Genomic DNA, 18,398 nt, shown 5'->3' on the forward strand with positions numbered 1-18,398 from the left:
CAGTCGGAGACGAATGAGTGGAAGCTGGAAGAAAGGGGGAATCTTTATTTTTCTGTTGAAACAGAGCCCTCCTTCCCACTGACATTTGCAAGGAGGGGAGGACCCCAAACAAAGGTGTGCAGCAGCTTTGAAAGACTTTTCCGGCTCAACATCAGGAAGAGCTTTCTGACAATAAGAGCTGTTCAGACGGTCTCTGCTCCCTGGGAGAGGCTAGGTGGCCATCTGTCAGGGATGCTTGAGCTAAGATTCCTGCATTGCAGGGGGTTGGACTAGATGACCTTGGGGTCCCTTCTGTCTCTATGATTCTATGATTAGCATAATACAAGCATCTCAGGAAGAGGCATCTACCAACAGAAATCCAAGAGTGTGGCTTCTCTCCTGTCTGTCAAGGGACCTGCAGATGCTGATTGCCTTACTTGGCCAGTTCCTTAGGACTGGTACATACAGTCATACCTCGGGTTACAGATGCTTCAGCTTAAGCATTTTCAGGTTATGGATGCACTGAAACCCAGAAGTACCGGAATGGGTTACTTCCAGGTCTCGGCACTTGTGCATGCGCAGAAGCGCTAAATCACAACCTGTGTGTGCGCAGACGCAGCAATGTGAGTTGCGAACACTGCGGGTTGCGAACGTGCCTCCCACATGGATCACGTTCGCAACCCGAGCGTCCACTGTACCTTGGTTCTCGAACAGAATGCGTTCCGGGAGTCCATTCGACTCCCGGAACCATTTGAAAACCAGAGTGCGGCTTCTGCCAGAGGAGCCCCCTGCAGCCAATCGGAAGCCGCACCGGATGTTCGCCCTCCAAAAATCATTTGAAAACCAGAACACTCACTTCCGGGTTTCGATTGTTCAGAAGCCGATTTGTTTGGGAGCCAAGGTGCTCGGCTTCTCAGGTACAACCGAACCTGAGTCCTTGGGGCGCCGCCTCCCCGGGCGGGAACGCTGCGGGTGCACGAGGGAGGAGGGCGGCCCCCGGGGGCTGGGAGAGCCAGGCTGCCGTGGCTGAGAGGGCTGCTCTGCCGGGCGCCGCTGACATTGGAACTTAGAAAACTTCCCGGGGCAGGACCCCGGTATGGGCCCCCCCAATATTTTTTATAAGTCGGCGCCCCTGTTCTGAAACTACAGCTGGTGCAGAATTCAGCTGAATTTTGGTGTAGAGCAAGAAAAGAGAGACTTTGAAAATCAACAGTGCACAGATGATGAACATGTTATTTCAGAATTTAGCAGCCAGGCTGCTCATCAGGGAAAGATGGTTTGAGCACATTACACTGATTCTGGTCTGACTGCACTGGCTGCCAGTTTCCAGTCCCAATTCAAAATACTGGTTTTGAGCTATAAAGACTTAAATGGTTCAGGACCACAATACTTTTAAGGGTCACCTCTATCCAAATGAACAGACCCAGGCCTTGAGATCCTCATTTGAGGTCCTTCTTCATTTGCCTACTCACTGAAGAACCAAGAGAGACTGTTTCACCACAGGGAGACACATGGATTCTTAAGAGGGTACCAGGCATGTATTAGTATCACTTGATTTACTAATACATCGCTTTACACACACACACACACACACACACACACACACCCGAAAAACACAGCCACCCCCAATTTTATCCTTGATTTTAATTGCTAATATTGAACCAGTACATCTTATGCTTTATATACATATAGATGAAATGTTACTTCAGTTTCTGCCAATACATAGTACATTATCTTGATAATAACAACTTAAAAAAACAGCAATGGAGGGAGAGGCTCCTGATTAGTCTCTTCAAGATATTACCAAATACTTGAGGTCTGAACAGAGTTACTGAAATGATAAGACCTGCTACAGATATGGAATATTCGGCCAAATTCGAGAATTCTTCAGCTGGCTTATATGATAGCACAAGGAAAGGAACTTGAAAACAGCTTCTAACCAGCAGTGAAACAAGAGAAAGCTGAAGAAGCAGATAAGCTTCGGGTGTGTCTCAGTGAGTGAGATGAATATCTGGGTATTTAATGAATGGAAAGCCTTAAAAAGCAGGCCTCCACCCCCCAAATCCCACAAGTGAAGTAGCTAGAAATCAGAGTCAAGATGTGCATACAACTTTACAAAACTCCTTAGAAGACTTTGCTTCCCAATTACTAACTAACAGAATTTCTGTAAGCTATTCTGGTATCAAAGAATTCAGAAAAGGGTTTGCAAGGACATGATCAAAGGAGAAAACATCAGGATACTTGTTCAGAAGTTCCCCGATTCAACTACGCCCACCTAGAAGCACCAAACCACAGGGTCACAGAGGACACCAATTGTGTCTACATACAAAGCCTCTAGCTGATATTACAGGACAGTGACTACTGCCTATTGGCAGAACAAGAAGAAACCACTGTGAAACTTACAAATCTAGTGTTCGGTAATGAAGTGCATCTTGCTGCTAGAAGGTCAAGCAAAGCAGGTGCTTTAAAAGTTATTTCCAGCCAACAGAGTGAAGGGAGAGGGCTGCACAGCCACCAAAGTAGCTGGTGGGACAAAAGGACAGAGGAACTACAAAATAAGGAGCTTTGTACAGGATGTGCAGCGCGGAAGAGACTCTGCCCAAGATAACTTCATGATCCACTAATATTTGCTGGGGAAGAGACTATCACAATATAACAAGGTAAATCACACTGGCCAAAAAGTACAATTTCAAAACCTGAAATTCGTTTTTTGGAAGTCTGTGCAGAGACCTCTCTGCTGCTTTGGCCAATCTGGTGACAGCAGCCTGCCATTGGCAACAAACTATGCGTTAAGTGCCTAGACTTCTTTCACATTAACCAACACAATGAAAGTGCAGAAGTTCCACCAAACTTGAGTGAGAATCGGCACCGAGCTGCCTTGCCCAGAGAGAGGATTTCCAGAAGACACCGAGCTCCTCCTCCTCCTACCAACTGGCGAGCAGGCAGCTCTGCTCTTGTAAGGATGGAAACAGGAGAACGCCTTGCCTTCCTAGCGCCGTTTCCACACATTTCCAGTTTTAAAGGCGCCAACTGTCTTTAGTGCTTTGGGGCGGGGAGGGGAGTTGAGGGATTTGTGGGACCCTAACGGCAGGGCTGCACCGCAGACAGGTTTGCACAGAACCCCGTCATCCCTCCCCTACTACAGATTTGATGGGAGAAGGAACATTTGAGGAAGGATTAAATTAATTCCATCATAAAGATGCTACGACAAAGCAGCCTGTCCCAGGTAACTCCAGGGTGGCTTCTTCAAGAATGGCTTTTGTTTTCCTTCTTGGTTGAAATGTACAAATTAGTGTCAATTACAGGGTTAGGGTGATAAGCAGTCAGCCTGCAAATCAACCTGCCCCAGCTAAGGTCACTGCTGCTGCTGTGGAAGCTGGGAGAAGAAAAGGGGAGCTGAGCCTACCTAGAAAAGCCAAGTCTGTGCAATCTTCTCCCATTTCACACAGTGTCAGCTTAATTCTCCCTCAAAGAGGCGGCCACTAAGCAGGCAGGTATGATTTACAGACGCCAGTCAGGGCCCCCACTCTTCTGAAGTGACCACAGAGCACGCCTCGGCAGTTCTGTTGCATGAGAGGAAAACTGAACAAATCAATGCAAATGGGAAACATTAACAAAAAGAGGAAGATTGTCCAGAAGTCAAGTTTTGACTGAAGAGCCAAGGACATCAGCTCACTCCCCGGCCACTTCAGGCGCCTCGAGTCTCCGTCATTGGTCCATTCCTACGTCACCAACTCAGATTCTTTCAGAATTGGACCCAGTTGGGTGCCTGGGGCGATTGGCTGGGAACTGTGCTGGGGAGAAGAAAGGAAGAGCAGCGTTAATGAGGAAAGTGGCAGCCTCTGGTGCTGGTTCAAGGGGCTGTTCTGGCCTCCAGGGCTCTGCCCCTCTCTCTCTCTCTCTCTCTCTCTCTCTCCCCTTCTGCCTCTCCGTCAGCAGCTGCTCCAATCCAAGGGGAATGGTTGGCAAAGGAGGAGGCAAAGTTGCATTCCTAGGTCCAGGCTACTTTAGGAAGAGGCATACGGTGGTATTCAATTGAGTTTTACTCCAAGTCGTCCCACTGAAATGAATGGACAGGGCTAAGGCCACAAATTTATATGGGTCTACTCTGAGTAAAACTTAGTTAAATGCATCCATTAAATTCCAACAAAAACCTGTAGCACCCATGTGCCCAAAGGGAGGAGGCTGGTTAGTTAGCTGACCTGGTTGTCTCTTAGTCTAGGAAGCAGTGCAACTGCCTTATTGTTTATTAAAGCTCTACAGTTTCTACTTAAGATTTTTTTAGAAGCTGGATTGCTTGTCAGTGTTTGTTAAATATATATCAAAGCAAGTAGATCTGGCTTTAACACTTCCAGAAGTGTCCTTCATCTCTGGCATGTGCCCCTCTCATGATCTCCCTGTGCCAATCCCCCCCCCCCCCCCGTTTTCGCAAGGGTTACCTGGACGCAGTGTTGAAGTCTCCCCAGAGGTCTGTGGTGGCTGGAACCACAGCAGGCGCAGGCACCTTTGAAACAGGAGGTGTTAAATCGAAGTCTAGCAGGATATCTGGGAGTCAAAAGAGGGAAATGCCTATTGATTAAACTTCTATACAAGAACTTGCACAGGATTTCTATTGTGGTCTTTTTCCTAGCTCCTGATGAGGGCCATATAAGGTAAAGGTAAAGGTAAAGGTACCCCTGCCTGTACGGGCCAGTCTTGACAGACTCTAGGGTTGTGTGCCCATCTCACTCAAGAGGCCGGGGGCCAGCGCTGTCCGGAGACACTTCCGGGTCACGTGGCCAGCGTGTTATTTGATAGCAATCTTGCATCTGCCTCCGACTGTACACACAGCAGGGAGTTACAACCAATTCTGGCTTCTTGGAACGTGCATTTGTATGATATGGCCAGGTGAGGAAATGTGCTTGCTACATGTGCCTTTACAAATTTTGTGGCAGTTACCTGCGTTGCCCACATTGCTGGATTTCAGCACCGGCGGCGGTGTGACATGATTGGAAATAGCAGTTGAGGAAGGAGGTGGCACGGGAGGAGGTACAATTTTGCCCCCGGGAGGTGGCGGGAGCAGGCTTAGTCCCCCTGACCCAGCTGGACGTGGCTTGGCTGACCCACTTTTCTTCGTTGGCATGTTCTGTGAAGAGAGATACAGCATCAAGGCACACAACTCACACTAACCGCATCTTACCAGAGCACGTCAAGAAGTAAGACCTATGAGATCCTCACCCCAATGTTCAATTTAATTGTCTGTCCTTCCTTAAACCCTAGGTCAAGCTTGGGACGGCTGTCAATTTCCTGGGACTCCTTGGAGATTTCCGTCTCTTGTTTCACCCACCTACATTGTGGAGTGGGGAACAAAGACAAACAAATTAACACAAGAGGAGTAAAGATTAATTGCAGAGATGAGGGGAAATGATTGCAAGGAAAAGCCCAACATGGATTCTCTAGTAAGTACTCTGGCACTTTGGTTTCCTGCCCCATGAGTACTTGCCACTCCTTCAAATATGTTCCTATTCTACAGACATCTGCATCACATTTTCCCTCCAAAGAGTACAGGGATGGTTTACTTAAGTTTGCTTTGTTTAATCCACACATTCCTACGCTTGGGTTAAGCCCACTTTCAGGTCCAACATTCTAAGCTGTACACTTTACAAGCTCTTCATGCTAAAGAAGCCAGCTAATCCTAACGACCTCAACCAATGCATTCGTCTGAATGGCGTCTGAATTTTTAATCAGGATACAAGAGTGCCAAGAGGGAAAGCAAAGTTCTGCTACTAGTATATTGTTGATAGATAATGAGGCGTCTGACTGAGCCTGCCCAGGGAAGGTGCTCCTGGAAGGACCAAGTAAAGTATCTTATTTCCAAAAGACTGTAGGGGCTGAGATCAGAAGGTCTGTATGAGAGAAGATGCTCCAGCAAATATAAAAGGGCCAAGCTATTCAGTGACCTGAACTGGGCCCTGCAGCACACCAGAAGCCATTGCAGGATCAGCAATAGTTTAGTTTAATATATTCCTGGGGACCCACCTCAAATGGGCAGCTAAATTTTATGCTACTGAAGATTCCACCAATCTTAAAGGGCAGTCTCAATAGAGGATATTAGGCAATCTGAAAAGCAACAAGGCGGCAGAAAAAGGCACCATCAAATGTTCTACTGGTGCTCAGCAGCTTCGACACTTTCTGTTAGCTCCTTCTTAGCTTTGCTAGGTGAAAGTGTCCTTCTTGAAGTGTGACTCTCTACAGTACCCCAGGGCCAAGGCTACAACTCAGTAGCAGATCACATGCTTTAAATGTGACAACTGTATGCAAGTCTTGGCATCTCTGGTTAAAATGGAGGGCTGGAAAAGAGTCTTTCTGCCCTAAATCCTTGAAGGGGACTGTGCTGCAAGTCACAGTAGACCAGAATCTCTCAATCTTGGGTCCCGATATATTGTTGGACTAAAATTCCCATCATTCCTAGCCAGTCAAGGATGATGATTGTCACTCAAGAACATCTGGGGAGCCAAGGCTGAGAAACAATGCAGTAGACAATAGCAAACTGGATGGACTCAAATATTCAGTGGGAAAGACGTTACCAGAGACTCAAAGTCCCAGGGCACAGCGGAAAACTTACTTGAAGTGATCCTGCAAGGAAACATTGAAGTCAAACGCATCTCCCCGGTCTCCAAAGCCAATGCCAATGAAAGCGCTTCGCCCTGACAAGGGAGGTGAAGAAACCAGTCAGCAGAAGGAATGAGGACAAAGGTTCAGACCACTCATCCTTACTACTAGACTGTCTTGGGAGAATCAGGCATGAGGGGGCACAGCAACACATCACCAGCATTTGCAAATAAATTTGAAGCTACAGACTGCCTTCTGCTAAGTTGTCCTTTCATTGGGATCCCTTTTATCATGCCTCAATTTACAGCCTTAATATATTAAGCCAGAGACATTCAACACAGACAAATCTGAGGGTTCTCCATGTAGCAAGGAATTAACATCTGTACCAATATAAGAGGGACACCTAGCTTGCCAGTACTACATGTGAGAAGAATCTAGAGGGTCTTAGTAGACCACAAGCATAATGCATCAAAAGTGTGATGAAGCAGCAAAAAAAGCTAATGCTATTCTAGGCTGTATCAACAGAAGTATGCTGTCCAGATCAAGGGAGGTAACAGTACCACTCTTTTCTGCCTTGGTCAGATCACAACTGGAATACTGTGTCCAGTTTTGGGCTCCACAATTTAAGAAGGATCTTGACAAGCTAGAACGTTTGCAGAGGAGGGTGCCCAAGATGATTTGGGGTCTTATGAAGAATGGTTGAGGGAGCTGGGCATTGTAAGAGGAGATTGAGAGGCGATATGAGAGCCATCTTCAAATATCTAAATAATATCTAAATGGCTGTCACATGGAAGATGCAGCATGCTTGTTTTCTCCTGCTCTGGAGGGGAGGACCTGAACCAATGGCTTCAAGTTAAAAGAAAGGAGATTCCAACCAAACATCAGGAATAATTTTCTGATGGTAAGAGCTCTTTGACAGTGGAATGGACTCCCTCAGAAGATTGTGGACTCTCCTTCTTTGGAGGTTTTAAAGCAGAATTTGGGTGATCATCTGTTATGGATGCTTTAGCTGAGATTCCTGCATTGCAAGGGTTTGGACTAGATAACTCTCTTCCAACTCTACAATTCTATGATTGTAAGAAGAGTCATTTTGGATCATGCTTCCTAGGTAGCAACAGAACAGAAGGGAGCCTTAGGCCTGGGTTGGTTGGGCCCTATACAGTAGCTCAGGACTTGCCAACCTGGTGCCCTCCAGATGCTATTGGAGCATAACTCCTATAAGCTCCAGCCAATGGTCAGGGTGATGTAGACCTGTTGTAGGAGGACACCAGATTGTGGTGCTCCTACTCCCAAGAACCACTTCATCATTCAGCCACACCACAGTTCAATTAAGGAGTAATAAACCCTTAATTCTCTCACCATTCCCATCCTGAATCCGGATGACAAAGTACCGACTGGAATCAGTCACAGTCTCCACAGCAATGCCAGGATATTGATCTATTGGAGCCTGAGCAAAAAGCTCCCCTAAGGATACAGAAGAAGAGCACCACTTTCAAGACCCAAACAGATTTACCACTACAAGCAAACTAGAGACACTATATTCTTTGTTCAAAGGAACCAACTTATTCAGCATCAAACACCATGAAGCAGTCTTTATCATTTTCATAAAAATCAAAGAGTACAACACAGTAAATTGCTGCATTGTCAGTCACACAGTATCTGAAGACTTCCAAACATTTTGAGTTTGCTTTCAAATCATAATCTATCCAACACCAGTTACACTAGCTTTTACTGCTAAACCTTAGCTCACAAGATTAGATATTGCAAATAAATTTTAATTCTGCTCAGTGTGTGCATTTCATTAAGCCCATTTACTAATAGTCTTCTAGTACCAGGGGTTCACCATTTCCTTGGTTAATACACCGTATTTTTCCATGTATAACACGCCCCCATGTATAAGAGGACCGCTATTTTGGGGAGCCTAAAATGAGGAAATTAAAAAATTAAGTCGTTGAGCTATTTTTGGCAAATTGCAAAAACAGTTGTTGAGCTGAACTATTGAGCTGTATAAAACAACCCCCAATTTATCACTAAAAATTTTCAGAGAAAAGGGTCTTATACATGGGAAAATACGGTACTTCACTCCCAAAATAATTATGAAAATCAACACATGTAGATTTTGCTTAGGTCAGAGCTTTAATGCTTACAGTATCTCATTTTCAAGAAACAATTCCTGGCATGCCTGAATGGGTGCGGTACGTTGATGTTCATCAACAATTTGCACACAATAAAAAACGTTACATATTTGAGAAAAATGCTACATTCTCTGCCACCTTGAATTACAACATGGATTCTAATGGCATCTTCCTCAACTCTGATTTAACATGAGTAATGAAGTGATAAAGGTAAAGGTAAAGGTAAAGGGACCCCTGACCATTAGGTCCAGTCGCGGCCGACTCTGGGGTTGCGGCGCTCATCTTGCTTTATTGGCCGAGGGAGCCGGCGCACAGCTTCCGGGTCATGTGGCCAGCAGGACTAAGCCGCTTCTGGCGAACCACAGCAGTGCACGGAAACGCCGTTTACCTTCCCGCCAGAGCAGTACCTATTTATCTACTTGCACTTTGACATGCTTTCAAACTGCTAGGTTGACAGGAGCAGGGACTGAGCAACGGGAGCTCACCCCGTCGCGGGGATTCGAACCGCCGACCTTCTGATCGGCAGGCCCTAGGCTCAGTGGTTTACACCACAACGCCAATTGTGCATAAAAACTGTGCCGAGATATGGATGTTAATGACTGATCTTGCTTTTGGGTGACAGTCAAGTAAGTTTTCCTCAGAGCAGACCAACTGAAATTAATAAACCCAGCTTAGGCATGTGGATTCATGTTAATGGGTCCACTCTGAGTAAGACTGAGTTGACTATCACTTAGCCTGTAGCTGATCATCATCTCTGTTTGTTTCGCCTTACATCTGTTTTGGTTACGATTGTAATATGCCCAAGTGTGCACACTGCAATCATAACTAGCACAGCTAAGGATACAAAAGCCCCATGGATAATCTAAACTAACATACAACAGAGGGCGTAACACCACAGGGCAGGCGTGGAGAACCTTTGGCTCTCCAGGTGTTGCTGAACTACAATTCTCATCTGCCCTGGCTACTGGCCAGGCTAAGGCTTGCCAAGGCGGATGGATCTTGTAGATCAGCATATTTGGAGGGGTCAAAGGTTCCCCAACACTGCCACAGAGGCTGGGGGAAAAAATACAACAGAACAGAGTGATAAGCAGCAACAAAAATTTAGGGCAGAAAATTTTCATAAAACAAAGGTAACTCCTCCAAGGAAAAGGGAACATGTTTGGATGAAAACACACTATCAGTAATATCGCCTTCCCCTATGTAATTCTGTCTAACGTACACATTGTTGCAAAGCAATCACCCCCCCCTCGAATAAACTTTAGCCAATGAATGCATTCCTATGTATACTTTACCCTGGTATATGCATTTTTGTACACATTACTTGGCTAGAAACCTGCTCTGCAAAATTTGGAGAAGTGCAACCAGCAACCACAGAGCCGTCATGTATTGACACACTTTTCCATAGATTTAGTATGTAGGCAAACCTCCCCACGCTAATCATGTGGCAAGTTGACCGTCTGTATTCCCCACAACATCTTTAAGAGCAGAACTAATCTGAAGCAACACCAAGTGAGGCGCTACATAAAAAACCATGCAGGGCAATATCACCCACAGGAGTGAAGACAAAGGAAAATGACGCTGAACTGGATATGTACACACTGACAGAAATTAAGCGGAGCAGTCTCATGACAGAGAAGTCTGAGAAGTATTTGAATCCACCCCAACCAGAGCACAGAACCTGGGCAACCACGACTTCAGGACTACATAATGCCCACCCTGTGATTTCCTCACCTGAAACTTTGTCCTCTAGTTTTATATATGCAACTTTGCCTTTAGAGGTAATGCGGAGGCGTCCTGTCCAGTCCGGCTGGTCCAGTTTCCAGTCAGAAGCCCTGCAGGGTAAACAAACAGGGAGATATTCGCTGAGAAGAAACCCCCGCCAGCCGCCCACGCCCTGTGGGCTTCCCCTGCTGATTTCACCACAATCCTGGGTCACGGCAGATTTAGCTTAACCTCCCTTGCGGCCAAGGGCACAACGTGCTAACTCACAAGCAGCATCTTTATCTTTAGATGCTCCAGGACAGAATGCGGCCACAGAGTGTCCCACCTTGTTCCTTCACCATCAATATTATCCACCCTGCTTCTCAGCCTGCTGCTGAACAGAATTCCTAATTAGGATGAAAGCTATTATGATTGTTGTTATTGTTTTGAGGCTACTTCCTATTTCAATAGGAACCAACTGCACCATCACCAACTCAACGTTTATACAGGAACTAAAAGCTACGTGTAGCACAAAAGGAAAAGGAGACTGACCTTGCCTGCTCAAAGTGGAATGTAGACAAAAACAAAGAAGGGGAAGCACCTTGTGGAAAGATGATACTATCATAAGGACATAGGAAGAGGCAGCATCACGTACTCACAGGGGCTGAACAGTGCAAAGACAGCAAGCGGGATTTGAGCACAAGAGGAGTCCTCTCCCCTGCCGTGGTTTCCAGCAACTGGGGCTCAGAATCATTGCTGCCTCCAACTGTAGAGGCAGAGCAGAGCCATCCTGGCCAGGAGCCAGCGACAGCCCACTCCTTCGTCCTCTTTCAAAGCCACGCAGGCTAGTGGCAGTGGCTGCCTTCTGTGGGAGCGAGTGCCATAGTTTAACTATGCACTATGTGAAGAAGGGACGCGGGTGGCGCTGTGGGTAAAAGCCTCAGCGCCTAGGACTTGCCGATCGCATGGTCGGCGGTTTGAATCCCCGCGGCGGGGTGCGCTCCCGTTGCTTGGTCCCAGCGCCTGCCAACCTAGCAGTTCGAAAGCACCCCCGGGTGCAAGTAGATAAATAGGGACCGCTTACTAGCGGGAAGGTAAACGGCGTTTCCGTGTGTGCTGCGCTGGCTCGCCAGAGCAGCTTTGTCACGCTGGCCACGTGACCCGGAAGTGTCTGCGGACAGCGCTGGCTCCCGGCCTCTAGAGTGAGATGAGCGCACAACCCTAGAGTCTGTCAAGACTGGCCCGTACGGGCAGGGGTACCTTTACCTTTTTATGTGAAGAAGTATCACAAGAAAGTGTTGCGAGTAACCTCAGTAAACTCAGCGGGCGACCTTGGGCCAGGCTACCATCTCTCTGGCTAATCCAACACACTGATATTTATCTGTGGGACCACCATGACTCACATGAGCCCACACCTGCCGAGATCAAGGGGGGCCATACAACACGTTCTATCTATAGAGAAAAGATGGAGGAGGTCCCGCATGGGGTCCTTCTGTATAGCAACATCAATTATGTGGAATTCCTGTAGCTCACCCTTCTAGATCTAAGAGGTATTAAGAGCATATTGGCATGCTTAATGTTTTACTGGTATTTTGATCATGAGCTACTTGGGTTGGGCTGTACATTTTAACAGTGAAGTGGTGGTGCTGTGGTCTAAACCACTGAGCCTCTTGGGCTTGCCGATCGGAGGGTTGGAGGTTTGAATCTGCTTTACAGTGATGAGCTCCCATTGCTCTGTCCCAGCTTCTGCCAACCTAGCAGTTCGAAAGCATACCCGTGCAAGTAGACAAATAGGTACTGCTGCGTCGGGAAGATAAACAGCATTTCTGTGCACTCTGGCTTCTGTCACAGTGTCGGGTTGCGCCAGAAGTGGTTTAGTCATGCTGGCCACATGACCCGGAAAGCTGTCTGTGGACAAACACCAGATCCTTCGGCCTGAAGCGAGATGAGCACCACATGCCATAGTCGCCTTTGAATAGATTTAACCATCCAGGGGTCCTTTACCTTTTACCTACCTACATTTTAACAGTATTTTTCCACACAATGAGGTCAATATGCCCCAGAGACAAATCTACAGAGAATCCAAAGTTGTTGCTGTTTTTATTTAAAATACCCCACCCATCTGGCTGGGTTTCCCCAGCCACTCTGGGCTGCTCCCAACAGAATATTAAAAACACGATAAAATATCAAATATTTAAAACTTCCCTAAACATGTGAGCCAGCGTGAAACAGTCTCTTCACATATACAACTGTGGCCTTCCCAGAAAGATTTCTCTGAATCCACACTTTCAAACCACTTCCAGGAGTCTGTGACATCTGAAGAGGAACTGAACCACCCACCAGACTCATCTTAAACAGTCAGTCCTCAAAAGCATTGAGAAAATGCTCAACTGCTGAGCTGACCTTTGAAAAGCTTTCAAATCTAACAAAGTTCTTCTGTAGGCAACAGCTTTCAAAAAAGAAGCATCAGATAGCATATTCTCCTGTGTGACCAGGCAGGATTCCTTATCATCTGGATGCTCAGGGTTTCCTGAGGAGGTTGTGAAATTGGCTCAGTAGGCAGTTCAGTGAATAAATGCAGACTTCAAAATTTTTACAAGCAATGGCCAAGGACATGTAGTAAATTTTTAGTAGAGCAAATCTCTTTGGTGAAGAAATGCAAAAGTTTCCAAGGAATCTGAAACCATGGGTGGATTTTCCTCGTGCCTGGGGGGCAGAGGGGTGGAACTTTTTGGAAATAGCGCAAATGTGCAGTTCTCACTTTCTGGTGAAAACTCAACTGTCTTTACTGATCATGAAAATGTATATAACCTGGCATTTAGAATTGGATATTTGATATATCTATGAGATTTAAAATCAGTAATGCATTTGTGTCCCCCCCCAAAAAAAATTTTTTTTTACAAATATATCAGTGTTAGAGATGGGATCCTAAAGTGTATCTGAGTTTTAGACCACTAGAAAGGCAGGGACTGTGGGTAGTGGCAGGGATGATGTTTGAAAGTGATACCAACAAAAATGTAATCAACTAAATAATGTTTTATTTTGAAGTGTGATCCAGTCATTGAAATGTTTTCATTGCTTTTCATTTAGTAGATATATATTATTTGTATTTTAACTTATTGAACACTGCTTTGGTAGGTTTTGACTGTGAAGCGGTTTATAAATCTGCAAATAAAATAAGTACTGGGGCTCAGAAACAGAACACTGACCTCTCCAGTTTTGTGCAGAAAAAGAGTACTGTATATTGAAAGAAAAGGCCCAGGAAATAAACGCACCTATAATGTAATTAAGAAGTAGCATAAGTAATTGTGAGCGAGCGCCATTGAAATAACTGGGAATTGCAAGTAAGAGTAAGTGCAGAGTGGGTAACAGTACAGTCAGTTAGCTATCCTGGCCCCAAATGTATTTACATCCTGGTCTATATCAGTAAATGGCATATCCTTGAGACTACTACTAACATGACTCACTTTTTTTTTCCCCCATTACCCTGGAGGATTCACAGTTCCTGATTCTGAACTTCTACTATGGGATCCATTCCAGAGGCATTTCAGCCTTGAATTTGGGGAGATGCAGAGCCTAATGGAAGCCACACTAATGGAAATCAATGACTCCTCTGATTGCTCTGTTCTTTGAACAAGTAACTGGGCTCCAAACCATTTTAAACTAACAGTGTGTGCCTACGCAGGGAGATGTCAGCAGAAAAAGAAGTGTAATTGCTTAGCAGTTATCCACATTCCCTTCCTCCCTGCTCATCTAACCAGCGTGGTCAGCGCTGATGCACAATCTGGAAGATAATCCAGCTCCCTTTGTGACTGTTAGTGACGAGAGGAAAAGGGGAAGAGTGGATTTGTCACTAATGAGAACCGGGATAGGATGACTCAGAGAACACACGTACCGCAAAGGAACAGAGCTGGGGGAAGGGGAAAGAGAAGGGAAGAGAGGATTACAGAAGAAAATGATGTTCCAGAAGGCAACACCAGCAGAAATCCACCTGTGCAGCTAAACACTGAACAGTGGAGCAGCAAGTCTGAGGAAGCGACGCTCTCCATTTTAACATCCCCGTGGGAATGACACACACAGAGACCCAGCAGATGTCACACAACTCCCTTTTGCGCTCCTACAAGGGGGGAAACGCAACCGAGGAAAGGTTGCCTGGCAGATGAAGGCTGGTGAGCAGAGGCTCCCAAACGAGGGGCAAACCAAGGGAAATCCATGCAGCAGAGTTTCTCCTGAACTGGGAAGAATTCAACCCCAGGGGTTCAGCCACAGGCCTTTCAATTTGAAAACATTAATAACAATGTGTTAGTCTGCTTTTAATGTTTACTGATTTTATGGGTCTTTAAAAAATATAAATGCATTTATATAAATGCACACTATTTCAATGTCAGCCTCTCTGGTGTCATTAAAAGAATGAGTTAAGCGTCATTTAAAAGCAGGTGGAAGGCGCCAGAGGAGCCGAGGAACAAAAAAGGCCGCTCCATCTCCAAGGCAGGCGGAGGCGGAGTCCCGAGGACAGCAGGTGCGGGCCAGCAGCAGTGGATCACGACCGCCTTACGCAAGAGGCTCCCCCAGAAGTTGCATTGGGTCGCCATTTACTCCCCGAGTAAACGGGCCACTGCCCCTTAGAGAAGTCTGCAGAGAACGCTGTGCGGTTGCTGCTCCTACTGTCATGGTTGCTATTAACGTAAAATGAGGAGGAAAATTAAGATGTGTTTTTTTTTAAATAACATTAAAAACCCCTCAAATGAATTCCAGCCTCAGCCTCCCTGCGAGGTCTAATCGTCGCCTCCTTCTTCCCACTGGGTGACAACTCTCTCTCTGCAGGTCTCATATAGATATAGATAAATAGGCGGACAGGTGCGCCGAATGAATGCCGGCCACAACAAGAGCCCTGCGAGGGAGGCCGCCCGACCCTCCGCGTGGGAAGCCGTGTGCCCGGCCCGCCGCCCCCTCCCGCCCGCCCGGCCCGCCTCTCCTGCCTGTATCCCCGGTTCGAGGCCCTCGGCGGGATCCTGTAGACGCTGATATCGGGCTTCACGCACAGCACCGACTCGTACTCCACCTCGGGCGCCGCCGCCGCCGCCATCCTCGCCACTCTGGGACGCGGAGCGGGAGGGAGGGAGGGAAGGCGGCAGCCCCGCGCGCGTCCAGCGCCGCCTTTGATTGGGGCAGCGGCGCGGGCGAGGGGACGCGGCCTATCACGTTCGCCGAAGCCCGGGCGGGCGCCATCTTAACCCCTGGCGCACTCTTACGCAACCAGGCCGGCCATATTGCGCAGTCACGACCCGCCGAGGGGCGCCATCTTGGATTTCTGGGCTTGCTGCGTAGACCTATCAAGGGGCAGAGTCGCCTAAGTCGCCAACTCCCGGGTTCTTTAAAGATCTTTTCCCCGCCTCGGCGAGATGTTCCAAAATTGCACCCATTCGGCAGACCTTCTAGCTCGGCTCGCGCTCAGCGCCACGTCGCCCGCTGCTTTATAGATGGAAAGCGGAGCGCCGTCTCCCCAGCTCGGGCTGCCGCAATGGCTCCCTTTCCGCCTTTAAGGAGCCGCCAGACTGGGAGGCGGGCTGAGGGGCGTCTCGGGCGGGTGGGTCTTCGCTGCAACCAGGGGGCTGAATTGCACCATTTACAAACCACGCAATATTGAGATAAGAAGCTGTATTGGCATTTTTAAAAAAAGCTTTACAACTTTTGAAAAACCCCACACACGTTTTCCACCCAAATAAGCCTGTGTTCTTTTTGCTGCTGCCTTTTGCTTTGGGGAGGGCGCGTTGCGATTCAGTCACAATTGTGTGTTAAAATCCTGGGTATATGCCCCTCTCTATTTTTTCTTTTTTTACAAGGGAGAGGGCGAAAGGAACCAAAAAGCTCTGCCTTCAGTCCTTGTATGCGTTCCTCTATTTTCTTATCTCTGTGTCTTTCTAGTCGGCGGCGGTGATTAAGTTGGGCTGCTGAAGTCACGCAGGGAGCCATCTTTCGCCCTGGCAGCCGAGTTTGGGCTCATAGAGAGAAACGGCTTAGAACGAACCCCAGTTGGGAAAGGCTGGACCAGAGTTTTTTAAGTTTTCCCGAGACGAACCTGAGAGCTGCCCTTGGAAAATAATGAAGTTCAAGATTGGCTGTGATTGTTCTCCCTGAGCCCCCCCACCTCTCACCTGCCACACGACGCGTGCCCCTTGGGCAGTCTGGGGTATTTCTTTAAAAAGGTTTAATTACATCACCATCATATTATTTCCACCCACCCCAATATTAAGCTAGCATTAGAAATCGGAAAGATTCCCTTTTCTTTGCTGCCGCCTGGATTTTCATCAGAAAAACCTCACTTCAGAAGGAACCTGAGAGTTTCACCCCCAGAGTTTCTGTCTCTAACAGAGTATTATTGCTTCTATAAAAATATCAAACCAAAGTGGTGGTTTTGAGTTTCAGTCATTGGCAGGTGGGATTGGGCTTGTCTGTATCACTAAACTATTGCATAAAATACTGTGTATGCCTTTCATTTCCAGATAAGGGTAATTGCGTAGTGACCAACACCACATCTGTGAGCTTCTCTGCATATTATTTCGTGTTTTAGCTAATATCATTTGAACTCCTGTTAACATTCAGTTATGTGTGTGGAAACTGGCTCTATCTTACTCCAAAAATAACCAAGAAGTATGCCACAAATAGTTTAAATGCTATTTTTATTGTGTTTTAACAGATGTGACCAACATAACAGTTTTCTCTAGAAGTATAATTTAAGTGGGGAGGAACCCCCAGGGAATTTTTTACCCCCAGCAGTTTTTCTTCTGTGGACAATCTGGACTCCCAAGTTTTTTCTTGGGGGGGGGGCACTTATTTGTTTGCAGGCGAGTCTTCTGCCTATCATGATAATGGCAGCGGCAGTGAGCAGAATTTTGAGCCACCCGCTTGAATTTAACAGCTTTGAAATCTTAATTGTGCCAAGCCCATTCCCAACACACCCCTGTGTCCAGGGCAGGAGCAGCATAATTCAGATTGTGGTGAGTTCAAGATGATGGCCCACATCATTGATGAATCATCCATCCCCTTTCTGCCTTTTGCTGGCAGCACCAATGGCTGAGCAGCACTGCAGAACACAGCTGTGCACCCAGACTCTCGGTGTCACTCACTGTCTTAATTAAGTCACTCCTGACCTTTGCACATTGAGTCTAGGGGTGGCATCATTAAGATGGTGGTGCATGAGCACATGGCCTGGAGCTATACTTAGGATCACTACCAGGTTGCTCCCCACCCACCCAAGGCCTGCCTGACAGGCCAGCCAGGCTGGCAGCATCTCTTCAGTAGCAGCAGGGAACCTGCGTGGCCCTGCAGATGATGCTGGACTCCCAACTCCCAGCAGCCCTTGCCAGCATGGCCAGTGGTCAAGGAGTAGGGGAGTTGTAGCCCAAACCACAGGTTAGCCATCCCTGCATTAGGGACTGCAGATGCATGTTTTAGGATGCACACTTTCGTTGGGGGACCGGGGACAAGGTTGGCCAAGCCTGATGAGTCTTACTGCCTCTGCCGTATGCACACAAATGCGTCTAAACTCCCTCCCAGTCATCATTTCAGGGTTAAGACTGGCAACTTGGGTTTCTGTTTTGTTTCTTTAAATGGGAGTGGAAAGCAGACTGTGGTTATCTCCCAAGAGACCTCTCTGCATTTCGAAACTAAAGCAGAACTAAAGCTGCCTTTCATTAAGTCCATCATTACTGACCCTTCACATGGAGGAATACAGTGGTACCTCAGGTTACAGACGCTTCAGGTTACAGACTCTGCTAACCCAGACATAGTACCTCGGGTTAAGAACTTTGCTTCAGGATGAGAACAGAAATCGCATGGTGGCAGTGGGAGGGCCCATTAGCTAAAGTGGCACATCAGGTTAAGAACAGTTTCAGGTTAAGAACGGACCTCCAGAACAAATTAAGTTCTTAACTCGAGGTACCACTGTACCTGATAAGCTTCCCTGAAACACAGTAGGGAAATCACTCATAT

At 47.0% G+C, this 18,398-nt stretch overlaps 1 protein-coding gene across 4 annotated transcripts; it reads right to left on the bottom strand.

The window, feature by feature from the left end:
- Nucleotides 1-1,604: 1,604 nt before the first annotated feature.
- NECAP1 (NECAP endocytosis associated 1) lies at nt 1,605-15,650 on the bottom strand. 4 transcript variants are annotated; one of them, XM_077934546.1, is made up of 8 exons: nt 15,469-15,650; nt 10,437-10,537; nt 7,930-8,034; nt 6,584-6,665; nt 5,197-5,305; nt 4,918-5,104; nt 4,419-4,524; nt 1,605-3,768 (listed from the first exon to the last, which is right to left on the bottom strand). In XM_077934546.1, exons 1-8 carry the CDS (start codon nt 15,633-15,635, stop codon nt 3,702-3,704), a joined length of 924 nt encoding a protein of 307 aa, XP_077790672.1. In that variant the 5' UTR covers nt 15,636-15,650; the 3' UTR covers nt 1,605-3,701. The 4 variants fall into 4 exon arrangements, with proteins under 4 accessions (XP_077790672.1, XP_077790673.1, XP_028599186.2 ...); XM_077934547.1 differs by having other exon boundaries at nt 1,605-3,773; XM_028743353.2 differs by having other exon boundaries at nt 15,386-15,539.
- Between the last annotated feature and the right edge of the window lie 2,748 nt (nt 15,651-18,398).

Source organism: Podarcis muralis, chromosome 9 (assembly GCF_964188315.1).
Source record: "Podarcis muralis chromosome 9, rPodMur119.hap1.1, whole genome shotgun sequence".
NCBI classification, from domain to species: Eukaryota; Metazoa; Chordata; class Lepidosauria; order Squamata; family Lacertidae; genus Podarcis; species Podarcis muralis.